Raw genomic sequence first — 21924 nt, forward strand, 5'->3', positions numbered from 1 at the left:
ATCGCATGTCTTTCTTAGTCGACTACTATCACTAGAAACTTTCATATTTTGGCAAATTTGGGCCAAAAAACGGCTAAAAAACGGGTTTTTTGGACTTTGTGAAACATTGGATCATTAATTTTTTTTGATTTTTTGCATGAAAGTAGGGTACCATCATAGGTAAAAGATGGCTCAAGCAGAATTTTTCAAAAAAATTTTGTTTGCTCAAAAAACGCATGTTTATCTATAAGAATCACTATTAATAAGCATGCATCAATGTTCTTAGTCAAATTACTCAATTTTTTTATGAGATAGATGTTTTTTTTGCTCATGAGGGCTTACTTTTGAAGAATATGTGTGTTTAAGACAGGAAATTTTAGTTGCTTGGCGTGTTCTTATAGAAAAACTGACCAAATTCGATATTTTTTATAAGCACATTATCAATAACTTAGGTATTAGCTTTTCTCGAGATTGGCTTTTTCATTCTTTATGATATTTTGCACAAAGATGCATAACTATAAACCTTCGAATGTGACGGAGTCCGATTTTCAAATAAAAATGTTATTGGGCAAATTTGGGCCAAAAAACGGCTAAAAAACGGGTTTTGGACTCATTGTTTTTTTCTGATTTTTTGCATGAAAGTAGGTAAAAGATGGCTCAAGCAGATTTTTGTAAAAAAAATAATTTTTCGGCTCAAAAAACGCATCTTTATCCATAAGAATCACTATTAATAAGCATACATCAATATTCTTATAGCCGAATTACTCAATTTTTTGATGAGATAGATGTTGTTTTTTTTGCACACGAAGTCTTGAATATGAAAGAATATTTCAAGAGCATGAAATTTTGGTTTCTAAACGTTTTTTTTATAAGAAACAAACGATTAATTTAAATAGATCGTCACTATTTGTGTTCTGAATGATTGTTTAATGGTCACGTCACGTAGATATGAATTATAAATGTGTTAAATGCATAACCAGGTAGGTCCATAAAAGTATTACTTGTTTACCAGTGGATACCCCTTAAAACCTGCAACAGAAAAGGTACCCCCTATATCCTGATACATATATTTTTCCATAAAAGCTAAGAATAACTCAAACCAATTAGTATATTTAGTATCATGTCCATGTTCATCTTTCTATATGGATTTATCTTTCTTTTTTACCAGTGGATACCCCTTAAAACCTGCAACAAAAAAGGTACCCCCTATATCCTGATACATATATTTTTCCATAAAAGCTAAGAATAACTCAAACCAATTAGTATATTTAGTATCATGTCCATGTTCATCTTTCTATATGGATTTATCTTTCTTTTTTACCAGTGGATACCCCTTAAAACCTGCAACAAAAAAGGTACCCCCTATATCCTGATACATATGTTTTCATTAAAAGCTAAGAATAACTCAAACCAATTAGTATATTTAGTATCATGTCCATGTTCATCTTTCTATATGGATTTATCTTTCTTTTTTACCAGTGGATACCCCTTAAAACCTGCAACAAAAAGGTACCCCCTATATCCTGATACATATATTTTTCCATAAAAGCTAAGAATAACTCAAACCAATTAGTATATTTAGTATCATGTCCATGTTCATCTTTCTATATGGATTTATCTTTCTTTTTTACCAGTGGATACCCCTTAAAACCTGCAACAAAAAAGGTACCCCCTATATCCTGATACATATGTTTTTCATTAAAAGCTAAGAATAACTCAAACCAATTAGTATATTAGTATCATGTCCATGTTTCATCTTTCTATATGGATTTCTTTCTTTTTTACCAGTGGATACCCCTTAAAAACCTGCAACAAAAAAGGTACCCCCTATATCCTGATACATATGTTTTCATTAAAAGCTAAGAATAACTCAAACCAATTAGTATATTTAGTATCATCAAAGTTATCGTGACCGGTCTAATCGTGACCTTGTTCATCTACACTTTTTTTATAAGAACATTCGAAATATTTTGAAGCCTTGAGAATTTATGTTCTTAACTTTTTTTTAATTTTAAGCCTAAAAATGTTCTTAACATGTTCTTACTTTTACCATTTTCCTATGAAATTCGGTGTTCTAGAGTCAACAAAGCCTTAAAATGTTCTTAACTTGTTCTTAACATTTTGGTCATCGAAGCCTTATGTTCTTATATAGTTTGTTCTTATAAAAAACGTACATCTACATGGATTTATCTTTCTTTTTTATGTTATTATATACGGATTAAAGATGAGATTTCTTCTTTACATTGTTTTTTTAATTCTTACCGCCCTTCCAGGCTTTCCTCCCGCCATTGTTATTCGATTGTATAGCCGCTATCTCATCTTCATGTATCCTTTATCGCTTTTTATGTCAGAGTTTATTTTGGTACACATGTTAGTGGAGTTTGTCTTTGAAGTCTCCTTTAATTTACACACCTTGAAACGTTAACCAGGGTACTACAGCACCTGACCCGAGATTGTAGGCGAAATTTGAATTAAACCTGAAAGATGTAGATTTGCATATTGAAAAACATAGGCTGCGCGCATCGCCAGAATTTATTTTGATACAGGGGACGCGTATCGTGTTAAACAATGTTATTGTCCGTTACAGTGATAGTATAGGCAGGAAAATATGGCGTTATGGCGGTATTCGGGAAAAAATCAGCGGGAGAGTTTTGAAGAAACTGGCAGCTCTACCGAGCTGTAAAGTTTTTTCGGCAAAAAAACCCGTTTGCGAATTTTCTTCGGCTTTGGCCTTTTTTCTTAGATGGTGATTTGTCTTAGACTATAGCATAGTCTAGTATCGTGTACGAAATTCCCGTCCGAGAGTTACCCCAAATTTGTAAATTTGTTTCTAATTGTGAAAACAGAATTGTTTATAATGTAGACAAGAAAAGTTTATATATCACCAAGATTTTCGTTGAACCGACAATAACATTGTAACCTAGACTTTCAGTTTTCAGTTTTTTCCTTTAAAATTAATTGATTGTAAATAAACCACACCATATATAGTTAGGACTCATTTTGGTAGCTAGGACTATTAATGAAGTACATCTCCATCAAACTATCCCACGCTACCGGTCCGAAAATGATTTTACAGTTTCCGATAAAGTAATTAGTATTTTGGAAATCTTCTTGACAAGAGACAGGATCTCTTTGGATTAAATTCTTTTTGATATTTGACTTTGAATGGAAACTGTAAGTGTGTCACGTACTATTATTATAGATATTGTTACTGTTGCTCTTCAAGATAAAAAGTCTTCATTTGCACCGGACAAAGAAACATTACAAGTTTAATAATTTGTGATTGTAAATTTTTAAATCCCTTATACGAATGAAGCATTGATCTGGCCATCCTTATCAGAAATACGTGAAGACTATACTAAAATTGGCTTTTAAAATTGCACCCTTACAGTGCAGCAAAAATCAGTGAAAATCATACCCTTAGAGTGCATTTTCTCCCAAATTTTCGATCCCTTTCGTGCAAAAAATGGTCAAAATTCTAGCATTTTTGGTCAAATATCTAGATTTTACCCTTACAGTGCATCTCTAATTTTCCGACCCTTACAGTGTATTTTAAACATATTGGAAAAGGTACCCTTAGGACCCGCACATACCCGTCGGTCCTTTTGCCCAGCTGCCCCCCCCCCCCGGGACTACACTGTACTGAAAATGTGCTGCTTATGTCTTTCTACTATTTGAACTGGTGATGCTATGAACTAATTCATTTTCAAATTGTACAACCAGTCAGAAATAATCAAAATTGATTCAACGTTGACATACAAACCGGCTTTTATGCATGTAATTAATAGAAATTCGGTCACAGCATTGAGAACTTTAAGTAGTGAAATTTTTACCAGTTTTCCAAAATTCTTTTACAAATAAAAAATGACAGTAAAAAATAACACAAAATATTCACAAAAATAAATAATATTAAAGTTCTTCTATGAATTATAATGAATTCTTCTGATTTTGGCCAGCGTGCTACCGGTGCTGTTTCGTTAATTTGGTATGGATACAATACAACAACGGTTTGATAATGGGACCCGAAACAAAAGATGCTTTGTTGTTTATTTTGATTAAAAAAATCAGGAGGTTCTCAAGGCCACTCCTTGGAATAAATGTTACAGTTAGAAATTTTGAAGATGCTTTGAAAGCGACGTTTGCTGTCTGTGCGAGTGAAAATTGTTAATTTTTTTGATAAATTTTGTCTTTTATTTCCAAACACCAGATAGTTGTTGATAAGCGTTCTCTCCTGAAAAAAATATACCAAGAAAATTTAGAACACCACTACCTAGAAATCCAAAAAAAATAATTTTCGAAGGATTTCGAAAAAACAGATTTGACGATTCAGTTTAAGCAAAAAAAGTTAATTTTTCTTTCCACCAACAATTGGATAATTATTTTACTGAGATATGGTAAAGTCAAGGTTTGTGCATGGTTTGCTATGTACGATTCCTATCAGAATTACTTAAAAGGAATCAAGTAACTATCTTACCATAATCATAAATGCGTCCAAAGGTTCCTTCATACCATCTCAATTCATCTTCTAATTTACATTTCTTCTGTTCCAACCTCATAATCCATGTTGGGAATTTACATTCAGCCTTTGCAGTGCATTCATCAATGTTAAGGAAAAGATCAGTGCCGTCCTTGAATTTTTTGACAGTCTGAAAATTAAAGAAAAAATGAAATGATTCATCATACAGAAACACAATGAGAGAGCCCTTCGCGTATCTTTTGGAAGAAGTATTTGATGACACGGTGAACTTTCACTCCATAATTACGTAGAAGATGTTACCTTCCATATTACAGCAATTTTACACGCGGGAAAATAATTATGTTCATAATTTACAGCTATTAATGAAGAAAATCGACAGAAAATCTGCCGCGGCAGACTTAATTTCGAAGAAGACCGCTAACTCTACCGGCTGTCAAATCGTATCGACAACCAGATCCCCAACTCCATACACTTTCAGTAGTCTGGAGCTTACTGTTTAGTTAGTGACTTGTGTTGAACATAATCGTAAACTTACCTTGAGTAGCATGTTACGTAAAGATTTTTTGCAACCGTTGTATTGCGCACGGAGCACTTTGATTTGACGTCGTTGTTTAATGATACTTGTAATGGCTGCTTTTAATTTGTCTTTTCGAGCTTCTCCTATATAAATTTAGAAAGTTAGCAGCTTTATAGTTTCATGTTTACTCACCCACTTGCCCTGGGTAATCCATTGAATAAATTTTACTTTGAAATCTAAACCATCCGAACTAAAAAGGTTTAAGGTTCTTCTAATCCAGTTTATGTATCACTCTAACAAGAGAATTTACCCACAATTTTAGTTAGAGGTTGTTCGATTGACTTAGGCTAAAAAATTCGAAAGATATTTACCTGGGAACTGTTCGATATCGAAGACAGATAAACTCAATGCTGGGAAGTGACTTTCAGTTGCACCAGTGCATCTACATATTCCAGTGTCTGGGTCTTCAGTTGGACCTGGGGGACCTGGTTTTGAGGTCGTAGGTCGTGGTGCTGGACCCTTAGTTGTATCTGGTTTCTTTTGTGTAGGTGTAGGTTTTTTAGTGGAAGGAGTTTTGGGAGTTTGTTTTGTTCGATGGTTAGGTTTGACTGTGGACGGCTCTGAAGCTGGTTCTGTAGCCTTTGTTGTTGCTTTTGTCGGGTCTTGAGTGACTGGTTTTGTAGTTGGCGACTTTGTTTTAGATCCACCACCTGGTTGAGTAGGCTTCGGTTTCGTTCTTGGGAATGGTTTAACAGATGTCTTTAAAGGATCTGTACAAATAGGGTCGATAACTTGTTTGATGAAATCACTATTGGTTAATTGACTGAATGTTTGACTCGTGAAAACGTACATTGGGCTTCCAGTAATTTTACGGAGGATGCCTAAACCAGTGAAATCGCGTTTTTGCTGTTTGGATTCTTCGAATTCATCTCCAACGCCGATAGCAATGATTTTGGTGCCTGTTGAATTGAGGAAATTAATAAGTTGTCTTTTTGTCTTGTCTGTAGAACCTGATCAATCGCAATCAATCGCAAAATCAATCTACCAATTTCTCTCGCACAAAAATCGACAAAGTTTTGCTTAATTTGCATAAGAGACGTTGTTACGGGTAAAATCTTAACTAGTATGCAATCCTAAGTGAAAGTTATTAAGTACTTAGTAGCAATTTATGATTGAATCAATGGCCAAATGACTTTCTAAAATTCAATAGCCTACTTTAAAAGCAAACCACACTCTGATATTACCGAGTTTATGTATGTGTGTTTTTCTGCGACAGAGACGGTAAAGCTCTAAATTTGTCTTCATCCTGACTGACTCAGGACGACAGTAAATTAGCACTTTTACTGTCCTCGATTTGTGTGCGGGTCAGGGGGGGGGGCACGCAGTTACTACAAGACAGTATGACACTTACTACCGTGGTGGTACTGTATTCAGAAGTTATGAAAACAGTTACTACACAGTGTAGTAACTGCTGTTTGGGGGTGGTGCCGAACACTAAAACTAGCACTTTTGGTGTAGTAAGTGCTTATATTTTAATTCTTTTTAAAGAACTTTCAAAATTTTTCACAAAAAATGAATTTTTTTGTGAAAAAATTCTTTGTTAAAAAAAATATTTTTGTTATAAATGGACGAAAAAAAATTTGAAATTTTTCTCAGACCCAACTTTGAAATTATGCTTTCCCTAATTATCATTAAAATGTTCTCAACAGCTGTTAACCAAGTAAATTAAAAGAAAATCTAGCACAAAAATGGCTTTAGGTTGAAAAACAATCGCAATTTAGGGTAATTTCGAGCATGTTTTTGATGATATCACTCAAAAACAGGGGTGGTACCTGGAAACCTTTTCTGAAAACAGTTACTACCAAGGTGTAGTAACTGCAAAGGGTGGTGGTCCTGAAAAAAAGTGTTGAAAAAGCACTTACTACACATCATGTCTTGTAGTAACTGCGTGCCCCCCCCCCTGTGCGGGTTATTCCAAATTGCTTCAGTCACTCTACCGTCCTCAAAAGTTGAAATACATAAACTCGCTATTAATTCACGGATTCCAGTGGTTGAACTTACCGTCACCGCGGATTTCTTTGGCTCTTTGGAAGAGTGAGTCAAACCCATCACCATCAGACCCTCTTGGTCTTTTATTTGGAATACCATCAGATAGAATGACCAATACTTTTGAGAAAACTGAAGGACGTTCTCCACAGCCTGACCCCTTCTCCAATAATGATTTTCCTAAAAAAATGAATATAAAAAGAAGAGTTCAATAGTCGCAATTTCCCTATTTATACTAAAGAAGTAACTAGAATTTTAGAATGTCTGTCTCTCTGGGTATCTGTTTGTCTTCAATGCTGTTTGGATTTTGTTTGTCATACCTTGCAATTTCGTACCAAGAACAAGACCTTGCCAAGAAACTGTTAGGTACTATAGAAAGGATGTTAAATAAATCAATCCTTCCATATACAATTTCAGTAAAAGATTAAATAACAGAAGCTGCTTTTGGTTCATTTTTGAAATTTATTTTTCAAAACGTTTCGGCCTCAACAGAGTACCATCATCAGCAAAAAATTTTGTTGTAATGTTGAATTGTTGATTACAACAAAATATTTTACTGTTGAGGCCGAAACGTTTAGAGAAAGGATGTTCTGTTTAGAGTTCTCTCCTAATCATTACCTAAAGTAATGAACAATCAATATACCTTTAATCAAGCCATCTTCCATGTTCGTATAATCGCCTGTCTGATTCAAGCCTTCAATTGCTTTTTCAAAGTCCTTCGTATTATCATGTTCTTTACACGTGATTCTGATCCTTGCTTCGTCAGAGAACGATGCGATACCAGCTCTATTGCCGGCAGCCGAAATCCCAACAGTCTGGATTATTTCGCTGGCGAAGTTTTTTACAGCTTTCCAATCGTCTGGTTGAATGGATTTCGATTCGTCCAAAACAAGAGCGAATTCGGAGAAAGTGGTACAAGCATCACTTGCTTTGTAACCATGGGATCCATGTGATGCGAACGTAACTTTAGAATAAAAAACAGATGTGATGGAAATTTTAATTTGATATTGAATTATTTTTCCACAGCAAGCGACTCAGAAAAAAGTCTTTCGCAGATGATTTAGACTGAAGGATTTGCTTTTTGGCAACAACCCTACTAAGCAGGGCCTTCTATCGAAGCATTTAAATTGGTTGCGTACCTAAACCTCCACATTAGTAGTTTCCGAGTAGACACTGATATTGATACATGGATAACCCCCCTGCATATACTGGCTCCTCATGCAAAATTCAATGGAGCAATCAGGATCTACTTGGAGATGATCCGCCCGTATTACCTGCTTTAAAAAAACACTTAAAAGTATTATTTTTTTCATTTTATTCTTAGTAATTACTGAAGCTGATATTTTAGGGATTTGATAGCATCAATTCTTTTCTTAATTAGAGAGGACTTAAGTTTATGGAATTACCGTACGAGTGTAATGCTTTAAATGGCTTTCTGATTAATCAAAGCTAAATCTTGTTACGTGATTGATAATACCATTATGAAATATGCGTATATTGAAGCAGGTGTATTTTAAATCGCCGGATTTGATAAAGATATGTTAAGATTGACCGAAAGAGTGTAAACAGGAAAGAAATCGAAATCGACGCCATTTTGTAGTGAAGAATTTTGATTGAAGATTGAAAATGAAAGCGGATTTTTTATTTTTTGTATATCTTTTTGCATTTTTTGACTGATTTAGTGAAATTATCCCCCTTCTGCAGTATATCCTCTTTTAATACTTGCTTTCATGAATGCCATGCCCATATGTTAATGGGAGCCGAATTAAATATTTTTGCGTTAATTCGAGAAGATCCACTAGTTACAAACATGAGAGTCAACAGATGAAAATTCATAATGTTATATGATTTTTGAACAACGTTTCTCGCTCTTTAAGTATCTTCAGTATAAAAGTGCTTTAAACCAGTGTCAAATTTCGAATAAAAATCACCAACAAGGATGTTGCAAAGAATCCAAAATAATGATTGAAAATGCTCTTTTCACTAGGACATATGTTAAAATATTTGACTGAATTTCCAAATAAGAGAGAGTACGAATGCAGGTCTTGTAAATGAATAATCAAGTTCAGATACTTACAGTTGACAACACAAGCCAGCAAAATGATCAGTCCCCTCATTTTCTATCTATGTCTTTCAGTTAATTTCTTTGTTGTAGTCTTCTTTTTTATCGATGACCTGTTTGCATAATGTCTTTAGAAGAAGTGACTTCGATTTCTCTTAATTGTGAGGTATTTACTTCAAAACGATTTATCACACCCACTGGTCTGACAGGTGGCTTTATTATTGCTCGATGCTGATTGGTTTAGCCGTGACTAAAGATTTTTATCGTCATTTCATTGTATATTTCTTTTAATTTAATTCACATACGATTTAAAAAATAACAAAGCCTTGGAAGAATAACACTGCCTTGCAACAATATATTCTTTGTTTGAAAAAGTTTCAACTTCTTCACTCCAGTGGCAATATTGACAATCTTTGCGTCAACCAATCAGATTGCATATTTCACGAATCTCCGTAGCAACATAGGGTGGGTGACATGGAGTAGAATTCACACATTGATCGCGAAAGGAAATTGCATAAGCATACGGACGTTAGATTTTCACTGTATAAATCTAAAACAACTAAAAGCCGACATTTCCTTCCGTTGAGTGATCAGACCATAATAACTTTGTTTTCTGTTATTTTTTCTCAAAGTGTCAATTTTCCGCTGTTTACGATTAATACCACGGTTAGGTTTATACTCAGCTACATTTTTAGACTATCCCTATGGATAAAAACTATATAAGAACTTAAGACTTCGATGGCCAAAATGTTAAGAACAAGTTAAGAACATTTGAAAGCTTGACACCCAATTTCTTAGGGAATTACACAAAAATTCTCACAAAATGGTGAAATTAAGAACATTTTAAGAACATTTTTAAGGCTTGAAAACTGGAAAAGTTAAGAAAATCCGAATAATCGATGGCTTCAAAATTTTTTGATATTCTCATAAAAAACCGTGTGTCTACAATATCTTCAATAATCTTAACAGTGAAGACAATAAAGCTTAAACTTTCAATGTGTCATTAGTAAAATTCTTTAATCATCCAAAAAACAGGAAAATGAGCAAACAAAAAATAGTGGTCATTAGTTGTATTCGATTTCCTCTTGATTTCATCTAAATCAATACCCACGTGGTTTAAGTGTGTAATGTAAGGAATGTCGCTTGTGGACGGGCTGATTTTGGTTGATTTCAATACACCTTTTCGACCGTAGCCGCCAATTGCCGCGCGGGCAATTTTTTGTCTGTTTTACCATCCTAAAACCGTCCCAGTCTTTCTTTTCGCACCTATAGACAATAGAAAAAGGTGTCAAAAAAGGATTGGATCGAGTTAAAAGGGGATGTCCGCACGGCAATTCGTGGCTACGGTTAAAAAGGTGTATTAATTTGTTATCTCGTTGTCTCGAGTGGTTGTTCTTGTACAATCCTGTTCACATCTCCTTTAGGACTAATAAACCCTCAGAAATATTGGACCAAAAGCGTGCCAATTTCATTCATATCAGAAAACAAAGCAATGCCAATACCCCACTCGACTTTATCTGAACCGAGTTGTCATCCTTACTGAATTTGTGAGCGATCAACTATAACACTCGAATACTCCACGCATTTTATTGAACAAGCGAGTTTTTAGTCTGATTCACAGACCTCTATAGATATGCTTTCTTACATAATATGAAACTCTTTTCGCTAGAAAACTATCCCATCAATCCCCTATCTATGCAGGAAATTCGGCTTTTCTGGAGAAAAAAATTTACCCCACTGTTGAGGATATTGATTTTTCGAAATATCGAACCCACTGGATATCCTACTTTATTAGTAAAGACCCCTGGATATTCACTCTTAAAAATTTGCTCACCCCCATGGATATCATCTCTTATAAAGATGCTTACCCCTGGTTATCGTATTTTTTACTTGAAAAGACACTTTACCCCCTGGATATCCGCTCCCTTGTAGATATTTAATCCCCTGGATATCCGATATCCTCAACAGGGGGCACGGACTATTTCTGGAAAAGCCCAATCATATTTGTAAACAATTTTTTGTAAAACCAGTAGTGCTTGGGCTCTATGCTTTTGGGTTCGCAAACTATGAATCTGGCGTCTGTGCAATCGTTGATTTTTTTTTCGCTTGCCTTCATACACCAATGTATTTGGCTTTGATACTTCTATTGTTTCCATTGCCGCTCATCTTTATTGTTCTTCGTCGAGTATACTGGCTGTGATGCGGAACATGGATAAGTAAGTAAGTTTGCGACCGCAGTCGATGGCGACCCGAAGGCTCCCTTTTTGTATAGCTGTCTAACCGAAGGTAGGAGAGGGCGCCACTCCTTTCCCTGGAATTCTCTACTTACCCTTGACCCGTCTCTTTAGTTACTAAGCATCAAGCAGAAAGGCATCAAGTACCATTTTGGGAATCTTTGGTAGGACCCAGCTTAGGATCGAACCCACAACCTTCCGCACCGTAGCTGGATGCTCTACCATCATGCTACGGTCGCTAACTTACCAACGGAATATGGATAATATTTATCGTGAAAACTTAAAAGAGCAGTTGCTCGTCCAGTTGGTCACAGTTTTTGACGATTTGACCGGCCTACGTTTTCAATAAATAAGAATCTGTTCTTGCTTGTCGTTTGTATGCTTTTTTGTTAATTTAAAATTTTGCTTTTGGTTGCTAGCAAAAGGACTATACGCTTCTTATGAAAACAAGACTTACAAATGAAAAGTAATTTAAGCATTTGATTTTAACACCCCATTCTTACAGACAGATCCACTGGAAAAATTGGCCAAAATATCATCCCAGGTGGAAATTTTTACTCTAATTTTTCGTCCTCACTGAAAATAATCAGATAAACAAATTTTCACTTAAAAATATCGTGCCCACTGAATTTCTAGCTTAAAAACAACAGAATTCAAAGCCCAAACCATTAAAAACATAGGAACATCAATCCCCCATCGAGTTTTGGTCATAGATTATAAATCCCGAAGGGCTAGATGTAAAACTTTTGCTGAAAAGTGTGCCGTGGTTAGGTAGGAAATCCTGCGTAAGTCACGTGACATTACAATAGGATTTCAGCGCTTGACCAATCAGAAGCTTTGCAGATTTTCGAAAACAATAGCTGCAACATTTTTTTCCGATATTCAATTTTTTTTGCCTGTCATGGCTTAAAGCCCTACATCTAGCCCTTTGGGCTTTTAAATCTATGGTTTTGGTCTGTTAAATCTCACCAAGTCTGTGAGATGGGGTTTATTTTAAGAGCCATTTTCTGTAAGAATCACTCAGGCTAGTGGAAGTGATCCCTAAGTCATTTACTCAAATTGTGCTCGAATTCAAGTCTGAGAAATATATTAAGGATCTTAGTAACTCCAGTATTCCTTTTTTATTCCAACGAAAATTCTAGACTTTATGTTGCTTCAAAGTTTTGCTTATTTAGACTAGGTTTTTTGGACTAAACTTAAGACCATGAATGTGAATGATGAATATCTTTACCTTTTTAAGAACATTTGAATGTTGAATTTGGGACAAAATATGAGCACTAGAAGCTGAGCCATAAATTTACTACAATCCGTGCCATAATATATTTGCACTTTTGGCTAATTTACCATTTTTCGAAAATTGAAGTTCGAGCGAGAATGTCAATTTTAGGCCCTCAACTTGATTTCATCGATTATTTCGATCTGGGAGGGATTTATTGGATTCTAGGCTATATTTCAAGCCCTACTGGACCATTTTTGAACTTTTGGATCCTCAGATCCTAAAGTCCTAAGTCTTAAGTCTAGCGTTAAAACTCAGAGTTAAAACTCTACCCTTCGAACCTACTTTAGAGCACTTACAAATCGATTGTGGTTTCAAAACACCCCGGTGAATTTCCCTTTTGTGCCAAGTATTTTGTCCTTGATTGTAGCTTTATTTGAGTTACTTCTGAGTTTTGAGGTAAGGTATATAAAATTTCAAGTGTAACAGTTTTTTGAGGTCGGGTTCGATATAGGTCCTTAATAACGGGACACAACGAGAAGTTCTGTTTTTAGTTTAAGAAGTTTTTTCGAAAAGTTTTATCAAAGATAAAAAGCACAGTGTATAAAATATGACAATCAAGGTAAGATACTGGATATAAAAATAACATGGATAAAAAATACTTTATATTCACAAATTAATAATAAAATTTCTTAAATAATGTTCCATTATGTCAGCAATTAGAAACTATTTTGATGGACATTTTTGTTTTCGAAGTTTAATTTTGACTTTTGATGTGGAGACGTGGATGGGGAGGTATTGGTGCAAAGGATGATGGGTGATATACAGCCGACTCTTAATTTAGCGGACACCGTCAGGTTAGCTATCCCACTACGCTTTTTTGGCCTTTTTACGTGTTTTCTATTGAAGTGACAGTTCTGCAATGACTTAACGTCAAGTAACGTCATCTTTCAACAAGATTTTTTTGTCGGGGGGGGGGGGGCTGGTGTTAATTGTAAAAACTATAGAAGGAACGTTGTTGAAAAAAAAACCCATGTTCGTATGGTAGAGGTAATTGTCAGTCGAAAGGTTATCCGGTATCGTCCGGTAAAAATGAGGATTTGTGTTAGTGTCCGCTAATTAAAAAGAGTTTGCTGTAATAATATGTTGTGCTGATTCGGTTTTCTTTTTTAATGTTGTTGCGTTTTGTGTTTTGGTCAATCAATTATTGTTTGTTTGTTTACTTCCAAACACCAGATAATTGATTGTAAGCATTCTCTCCTAAGAGAAAAAAATATATGATAAACATTAGTACATGCTCATGTAGTGTGAATCACCAGAACTCTGAAGCCGCAGGTAGCATAAGAACCTAATTGATTTGGACAAGCTATTCTTTATTCGAAACATTCGTTATATCATACATATTTCTCAGGAAAACAATTCATCTGTAAATCTCAGATTGAGCTACAAGTCCGCAGTACTATTTCCCATAATTGATAATAGCTTTATAGCACATTCTAAGAGTTAATCCCAGGTTGTTGAACTTATACTAATGCCAAAGAAAATCATCTTACCGTAATCATAGATTCTACCGAAAGTTCCTTGGTACCATCTCAATTCGTCTTCTAGTTTGCATTTCTTTTCTTCCAATCGATTCAACCATGTTGGAAATTTGCATTCAGCATTCACCGTACATTCGTCAATGTTGAAGAAAAGCTGTGTACCATCTTTGTATTGGTTGACCGTCTGAAAATGAGATAGGGATTGAAAATTGGTGAAAGTTTTGATATTATGATATAATATTGAGTACTAGGTTTTTAAATCAGGGATGTGATATCTGATAAAACTTTCATCTTTTGCTTTGAATATTTTGGCTTGATAAATTTTCTTGGACTTGCTTTTTTTTATTGGTCAAAATTATCAGTTGGTTTATGGATATCTGTTAATGTTCGCTAGTTAAAAATTTTTGCTGTAAGGTGAGGCTAATTTAATTTATTGTTTTACGGGCCAAGCTACCCTAAAAAGAGGGTCGGTCGGTCGGCGAAAAAATAAAAATGAAAGTAGAATTTCACCTATAAAATCTCCTAAAAAGACAGCAAAAACTACTATATCTCGACAAAAACGCGAAAAATTTCGCGAGGAATTTCATGTACGGTCGGCCCATAAAACAACAAACAGATTTATTTTTTGACAAACAAACACAAATCCAGCATCTCCTAGAGTGAGGATACTAAAATTATACCTTGAGTAAAATGTGACGTAATGATCGTTTGCAGCCATTGTAGTTTGCTTGAAGTTCCTTGATTTGTCGACTCTGTTTCACAATGTCTAAGATGGCAGATTTCACTTTGTCTTTGCGTGCTTCTCCTAGAATTATCAAAATGAGATCGTGAGTCGATGTCTCTTCATTATGCTAAAGTTAAAACTCTTTGTTGCTTTCGACTAAGGAGTGACATTTTTAATTTTCAATCAATTTCCTGTTCAAATTTGGTTGAGTACAATAGCTGTCGATACATTTCTAGGTCATATATTTCTTGCTTAAAAAGGCTTGTATTGTGTTACTATCACTTTTAAATCTACATCTAAAAATCTTCAGAAGCTTCGAGGGAAGTTAACTCGTTCTTATTTAAACCTTTATTATTCGATTCTTTCTGTGATTCGACCCAAAATATTGGCTCTTTTGGCCTCTTATAGAAGACTCTGTTTGGTCCCTTTAAGATCGAATTAGAGAAACTCAACTGTAAAGAGGGGACTAAATCGTAAGTACCTGGGAAGTGCTCGATATCGAAAACTGATAAACTCAATCCTGGGAAATCTTTTTCAGTTGGACCTCTGCATCTACAGACACCAGTATCGGGGTCGACGGTTGGGCCTGTTGGTGGACCTGGGCGTGCTTTGGTGGCGTCTGGTGCTTTGGTGGTAGCTTTAGTAGTTGCTTTGGTTGTTGCTTTAGTAGTTGCTTTAGTAGTTGCTTTAGTAGTTGCTTTAGTTGTTTGAGTAGTAGTTCTCTTGGTGGTCGTTGGTGCAACAGTTGACGAGATTGCAGGATCTGTACAAATAGGGTCGATAACTTGTTTGATGAAATCACTATTGGTCAATTGACTGAATGTTTGACTCGTGAAAACGAGGGCTGGATCGCCGGTGATTTCACGTAAGATTTCAAGACCAAGGTCGACAGTATCATGACCGTCTTTATCTTTGTTGACTTCGAATTCCTTTCCGACACCGATTGCGATGATCTTGATACCTGTTTGTTGGAATAGGAGGATGAAATGATTAGTAATTTTGTATTCATTATATACACCATTGTAATGTCTTCCACTGACCAAACAGCTGATTTGTTGTAAGTGACGTAAAATCAGTCAATACGTCACTTGCAACCAATCAGCTGTTGGGTCCGTGATGTAATGTCAGAAGACATTCATTGCACTAGTGCATATCATAAATAGGAGATTTTCTCTGTTCCACTGGGGGGCAACCAGATCAAAAGTTATGGAGTGGTACAGGAGCCCCACTTTTAGATATAAAATTCTTCTAACTCGCGCAATGAGTTAGACAATAGATGGAAAAATTTGATGGAAAACCTGATATCAGGCATGGGTCATGAAGATGTCGATATTATTACTGGATCAGAAAAAGCGCCAACTTTTGATTAAATTGAGAAGAAATTTGCCCGTTATTTTATTGAATGAAGAAATTGTGTTACCTTCACTTCTGATTCCTCGTGCTCGTTGAAAGAGCGTAGATAATCCACTTTTGGATCCTGTTTGTGAACCCTGTGGGCTTTGGTTTGGAATACCATCAGATAAGATGACCAAAATTCTTGAGAAAACAGAAGATCGGTGTCCACATCCAGATTCTTTCAAAAGTCTTTGTCCTAAAACGTCATAATTTGAAATATTAAAACATCTTCTCAGGCCTAGTTATGTAATTATCAACAAAACTCGACAAAACTTGACGTCATGGGACATACATTTGTCCTTCACCAATTCGATTTTCAAGGAGAATCTGAAATGGTAGAGCATCGCTTATGAGAGTTTCTCCTTGACGGTGGATTTTAATATTATCGAATAATGGAATGTCGAATTAGAGAGCGTCAACTGTACAATTTTTCTATGTTAAAATGGGTTAAACTTGCAAAGGTTGGTAGAAGAGTGGTAGAAGCTGTGGTATAGTAACGGGCTTTTCATGTGAGAATTATTGTAACTATGAGCAACTTATCTAAAGTTATTTGATCTTCGCTGATTCAATATAGGTGTTTTTTAAATAGGAAGTAGATGTTTTCCCGTTTGTCATAAATTATAATTATAGCCTTATTTCTAAGGGTGATTAACGATGCTTTATTTCCCACTGGATAATTACTCTTCAGTCTGTAATTAGCTCATTAAGCATCTTGTAATGATGATAAGGTTAACTCCTTTCTCATATTTTGGTCTGCTGAACTTCTTCCCATGTCTCTCTTTAAAAGAACTTTCATTTCAATACAGATAAGTGCTAACCTAGTTATTATCTACTTACATTACCGACCGACCGCCCAAGCCAACCCGTCCCAATTGTTCTACGCTCCTCATTGCAGGTCGCGAAATCTGTGTAGGAGAGGAGATTTTCATGACACAGAAATTATCTCTTTATAATATGAATAGATAATTACTGTGTCACAAAAGTCTGCTCTCCTACACAAATTTTGCGCCCATTTTGTCTACGCTACTGTATTGCACTATTTTATCATAACTGATCGATGGTCGAATGGTCAATGCGTAGGGCCTCAAACTACGGCTAACAACTTGAATCCTCGCTCCTTCGCGATGGGTTCCCTTCGCTCCTTCGCTGTTAAGTTCTTACATAGCCGAGCTGGCTTGCCTTGAAAACAATCGAATACCCTTATCGTTTTTTCACTCGTTCGATTGTGCAGAGAAGGCGTCTCACGACACATTTCTAGACTCAAAGGCTCCCTCCGAAAGCCGGATCTAGTTCGATGACGCTGTCAGGTTTATAACTATCTATAAGTTCTAGATTACTGGGCTATTTATGTAAACCGAATCTATAATTAGTGGCCTTTAACCCGTTTCAATGTCCAATAAACAACTATAAAAGTAACATACCTTTAATCAAGCCATCTTCCATATTCGTGTAAGTTCCTTTACGTTCAAAAGCATTAATAGCTTGGATGAAGTCTTTGGTGTTATCGTGTTGTTTGCAAGTGATTCTGATTCTCGCCCTATCAGAGAACGATGCGATACCGGCTCTGTTACCATATGTAGATATGCCAACTTTTTGGACAATTTCGCTGGCGAAATTTTTCACATCTTTCCAATCGTCTGGTTGAATGGATTTTGATTCGTCCAAAACAAGAGCGAATTCGGAGAAGGTGGTACAAGCATCACTTGTAGCTTTATGTTTGTTGTTATGGTTGACATTTCCCACAATGTTATGTGCTGTTGCATCTGAAAAGGTTGAATATAATAACGGGGGTTTCTAGAAGGTACGTTTATAAACTATACAAGAACATAAGGCTTCGATGGCCAAAGTGTTAAGAACAAGTTAAGAACATTTTAAGGCTTTGTGGACTCTAAAACACCCGATTTCTTAGAAAAACGCACAAAATTACCTACAAAATTGTGAAACAAGAACATGTTGGGCATTTTTAGGCTTCAATCTGAAAAAGTTAAGAACATTCGAAGCGTAGGTTTCAAAAATTATGGATGCTCTTATAATAAAAAACTTGTACTCAAAATTGATAACAGAGAGCGTTACTTTTGTGGTACAGTACCCTATCACATAAGATAGAAATTTTCAAATACTTATAATTTGTTGTCACGGTATCATTCGATATATCATACAATATAGACCCGCCGGATTTAATAAAGATATGCTAAGACAGATCTCGAGAAACACTCTATATAAAATGAAACAACGAGTTCTTCAAAAAGGGAAGAAATAGAAAACTTACATGCAACCAACCCAACAAGTAATACAACCAACAACTTCATGTTTAATCTGTCTATCCCAAAAGTAATAATTTTTTGTCAATTTTTTTTCTGAATTTTGTTGCGATAACCTCTTCCCAGAGTGACTTTAGTAGAAATGTGATCGTTTTCTTTTGATTATAGAGTATTACTACACAAATGACTACATCCTTACCGTCGTCAAGGTTTGGACAGGTGGCGTCGTCCTTGAATTTCCTTACAAGCATCCTACTGATTGGCTGTTTCAATTAAAAAAAGGTATCATTACATAATTCGTTTATCTCTTTGTTTGCATATTTAATACTTGTAACAACTTCCTTTTTTTCAAAACAAAACAAAATGCAAATCTCCTGAGAAACACACATTTGTTTATTCGAATTTTTCGTCTTTTTATAAGAACGGCCAAAATTTTGACGCCTCCGTATGTTCTAAACTTATTGAGTTTTAAGCCGAAAAATGTGTTTAATATGTTCTTATTCTCACCATTTTGTGAGTGTTTTTATCGACTTTCCTAAGAAATTGGATGTTAGAGTCTGCAAATACTTAAAATGTTCTTAGCTTATTCTTAACATTTTGGCCATTGAAACGTTATGTTCTTATATCGTTTGTTCTTCTTTTGAAATCGTGTAATCTTCTCTTTCTCTTCGATCAACTAATAATCGAAGATCAATATCGTCCTATCAGATTGCATCTCATAACAAAACTTCCAGGCAACAAAGAGCAGCTTTGAACGAAAGGGTCATAAAACAGGATATTATGTAAGCTTACGGACGTAATATTATTCCTATGGATTCTATTGTCAAAACAACAAAAACTCATCAAAAACATTGTTTCCTTCTTTCAAAAGAATTAAATAATATATACACTATAGATACCTTGACGGCCCTGGCCGAAACATGTTGGAAATTTCTAGCATCTAATGGTATTTTTGTCTCGGTACTCCGTCCAATATATTATATACACTATGTTACCCCAGGTTTTTTTGTTTTTCTGAGAAATCTCGGAATTTTTCACCTCGAACCTTCTCGAAATCTATCCCGTGTTTTAAATAGACCTTTCTTTACTATTTTCACAAAAAATTTATAGAAGTGTATTTCTCAGGTCTATTGACCTCTATGAAACAATCTTACATCTTTACAATTTATAGATCTTATCATTCCATTCGTTTGTCAATTCTAGTTTGAATTTCCCTACGGACGGTGCATTTACAACATTGGTTGCCAAACTGTTCCAAGTATCAATGCTCCTATAGTAAAGTGAATTCGTTTGGTATCCTCTAATGCCGTCTTCAGCGAAATTCCTCTTTAATTCGAGATTGTGCTTACGTTGAGGTCGATTTCGAAGAACGAGTTTCTGACATAGGGAAGATTTATCATAGACATTAAGATGTTTATATACTTCCACCATGTCCCCGATTTTACGCCGGATCTTGAGGCTGGGTAGGTTCATGACTTGTAAACGTTCTTCATATGAATGGTTTCTATAACCACCGACAAGTCTTGTGGCCCTACGTTGGACACTTTCAATTGCATCAGAGTGTTTGATCAGTCGTGGAGACCAAACAGCTTGCGCGTACTCAAGGTGAGGTCTCACAAATGCAATGAAAAGTGTGCGGAGCATCTCGGGAGAAAGGAAGTCGAAGCTTCTATTAATCAATCCAACGATCGAGTTAGCCTTCTTGATCTTGGTGTAGATGTGTTCTTCGAAATTCAATTCACTATCAATAATCACTCCAAGATCCTTCTCTTGATCAACATGTTCTAGGACAGAGCCAGCGATCTCGTAAGGATGTGCATGTTGAATGTTCCAGAATTTCCCTAGTGTCAACACGTGGCACTTGTCAGGATGGAATTTCAACAACCAGTCACCAGACCACTTTTCCATTGCCTCGATATCGTGCTGAAGTCTAATTGCATCTTCAGCGTTATTTATTTCTTCAACAAGCTTTGTGTCATCGGCAAAGAGAAACATTTCTGAGTTGGTAACTTCAGCTAGATCATTGATGTAAATAACGAAAAGGAGTGGACCTAAGACACTTCCTTGTGGTACACCACTTTGCACCTGGCATTTCTTAGATAACTTTCCATTGACCTTCACATATTGGTAACGATCGGACAAAAATGCTTTCATCCAACCAAGTACCCTTCCTCTGATACCATACGCTTCGAGTTTTCTTAGTAATCTGCGATGTGGAACGGTGTCAAATGCCTTTGCGAAGTCGAAATAGATTACGTCAACAACCTTATCATTGGATATCGAGTCTGCACATCTGTCTAAGTAGTGAAGTAGTTGTGTCACTGTCGATCGTTTACCCATGAACCCATGTTGTTTGGTTGATAGCAATTTCTCATTCGTGAGGTGTTCCATTATTTGTTTCTTTAGGATTCTTTCCATTACTCTACACGCAACTGATGTTAAACTAACGGGCCTGTAATTTTCTGCAAGGTTCTTTTTTCCTTTCTTGTAGATCGGGGACACATGTGCAGTCTTCCAATCATCAGGTAGTTTACTTTCTACGAAGGACTTGGCCATGATAGTATGTAAAGGACCGGCTATGTAAAAGGCCAGCTTTTTCAGCATGACTGGGTGAATCTCATCAGGTCCTAGCGATTTATTAGGATTCAAATCTTTCAGTTCCTTTTTGATCAAGTCGATTGTTAGATCGAATGCTACATCTGTGTCTGTTCGTGATGGAAACTCAGGTAGTGATCCAGCAGGTTCATTCGTAAAAAACACTGCAAAACTGATCCTGTAGGATGTCAGCTTTATCCTCATCAGTAAAACGAAGTGATGATTTATCATTTGGATCAAGGAGAAGAGGGGAAATTCCCGTTTTGGTCTTCATTGAGTTCCGGATATGCTTCCAAAACTTCTTAGGGCTTCTTTTTGCTTGACCACAAATTCGTTCTTCTATTGTTCTTCTTTCTCGTCTGATCTTTCCTGTAACCTTGTTTCTCGCAGTAGCGTAAATAGCTCTATTTCTCTGTTCCGAAGTTGTACCTATTGATCTTATCCATTTGCGATGAAGGCGACGTTTTTCTTTTAAGCTTTGTTGAATATCTTGATCGATTGCAAAACTTCCCTTTTTTCCGTAGGCATGTTTCCCCTTCGTACGAGGAACGTACCGATTCCTAAGCTCGAATAATTTATCTCGCAACATCTTCCAGCAATCATTTACGTTTGCATTTTCTGCTTTTTGATGGAAACCTGTAACCCAGTCAGAGTTCTCAAGATGTCCTTTCATTGCTTCAAAATCTGCCTTATTGTAGTTATAGTTTTCATTAATGCATTCTGTTTCAAGGTAACATTCGAACGTAAATGATAGAACACTGTGATCACTTTTATGAAGTGGTGAAAGATAGGTTATGTTGCTAACCTGGCTTTCTTCATTTGTCAGAATCAGGTCAATAATTGATGGCGTATCGGTACCTCTAGCTCTTGTTGGTTC

At 35.8% G+C, this 21924-nt stretch overlaps 2 protein-coding genes across 2 annotated transcripts; both read right to left on the bottom strand.

Moving 5' to 3' along the window:
* Positions 1-4169: 4169 nt before the first annotated feature.
* On the bottom strand, positions 4170-7522 carry LOC136811613 (uncharacterized). The gene is made up of 7 exons (XM_067068236.1): positions 7517-7522; positions 7340-7388; positions 7035-7199; positions 5345-5932; positions 4992-5116; positions 4454-4625; positions 4170-4210 (listed from the first exon to the last, which is right to left on the bottom strand). Exons 1-7 carry the CDS (start codon positions 7520-7522, stop codon positions 4170-4172), a joined length of 1146 nt encoding a protein of 381 aa, XP_066924337.1.
* A 5789-nt stretch (positions 7523-13311) lies between these two features.
* Positions 13312-18606, bottom strand: LOC136811602 (uncharacterized). The gene is made up of 7 exons (XM_067068231.1): positions 18461-18606; positions 17613-17954; positions 16217-16387; positions 15278-15757; positions 14753-14877; positions 14085-14256; positions 13312-13791 (listed from the first exon to the last, which is right to left on the bottom strand). The coding sequence occupies exons 1-7, from the start codon at positions 18498-18500 to the stop codon at positions 13751-13753; spliced, it is 1371 nt and encodes a 456-aa protein (XP_066924332.1). The 5' UTR covers positions 18501-18606; the 3' UTR covers positions 13312-13750.
* Positions 18607-21924: the final 3318 nt, after the last annotated feature.

Source organism: Clytia hemisphaerica, unplaced genomic scaffold (assembly GCF_902728285.1).
Source record: "Clytia hemisphaerica strain Z4C2 unplaced genomic scaffold, Clytia hemisphaerica genome assembly, whole genome shotgun sequence".
Taxonomy (NCBI): Eukaryota; Metazoa; Cnidaria; class Hydrozoa; order Leptothecata; family Clytiidae; genus Clytia; species Clytia hemisphaerica.

What these genes read in the sequence shown, in the direction of transcription:
- LOC136811613 (XM_067068236.1), bottom strand. An exon ending in TACGTAACATGCTACTCAAG is followed by an intron (nt 4,626 to 4,991) that starts GTAAGTTTACGA and finishes TTTAATTTTCAG; the next exon opens with ACTGTCAAAAAATTCAAGGA. An exon ending in TGGACGCATTTATGATTATG is followed by an intron (nt 4,211 to 4,453) that starts GTAAGATAGTTA and finishes TATTTTTTTCAG; the next exon opens with GAGAGAACGCTTATCAACAA.
- LOC136811602 (XM_067068231.1), bottom strand. Translation starts at nt 18,500, where the DNA reads ATGAAGTTGTTGGTTGTATTACTTGTTGGGTTGGTTGCAT. An exon ending in ACTTGTTGGGTTGGTTGCAT is followed by an intron (nt 17,955 to 18,460) that starts GTAAGTTTTCTA and finishes CAACCTTTTCAG; the next exon opens with ATGCAACAGCACATAACATT. An exon ending in ACGAGGAATCAGAAGTGAAG is followed by an intron (nt 15,758 to 16,216) that starts GTAACACAATTT and finishes TCCAACAAACAG; the next exon opens with GTATCAAGATCATCGCAATC.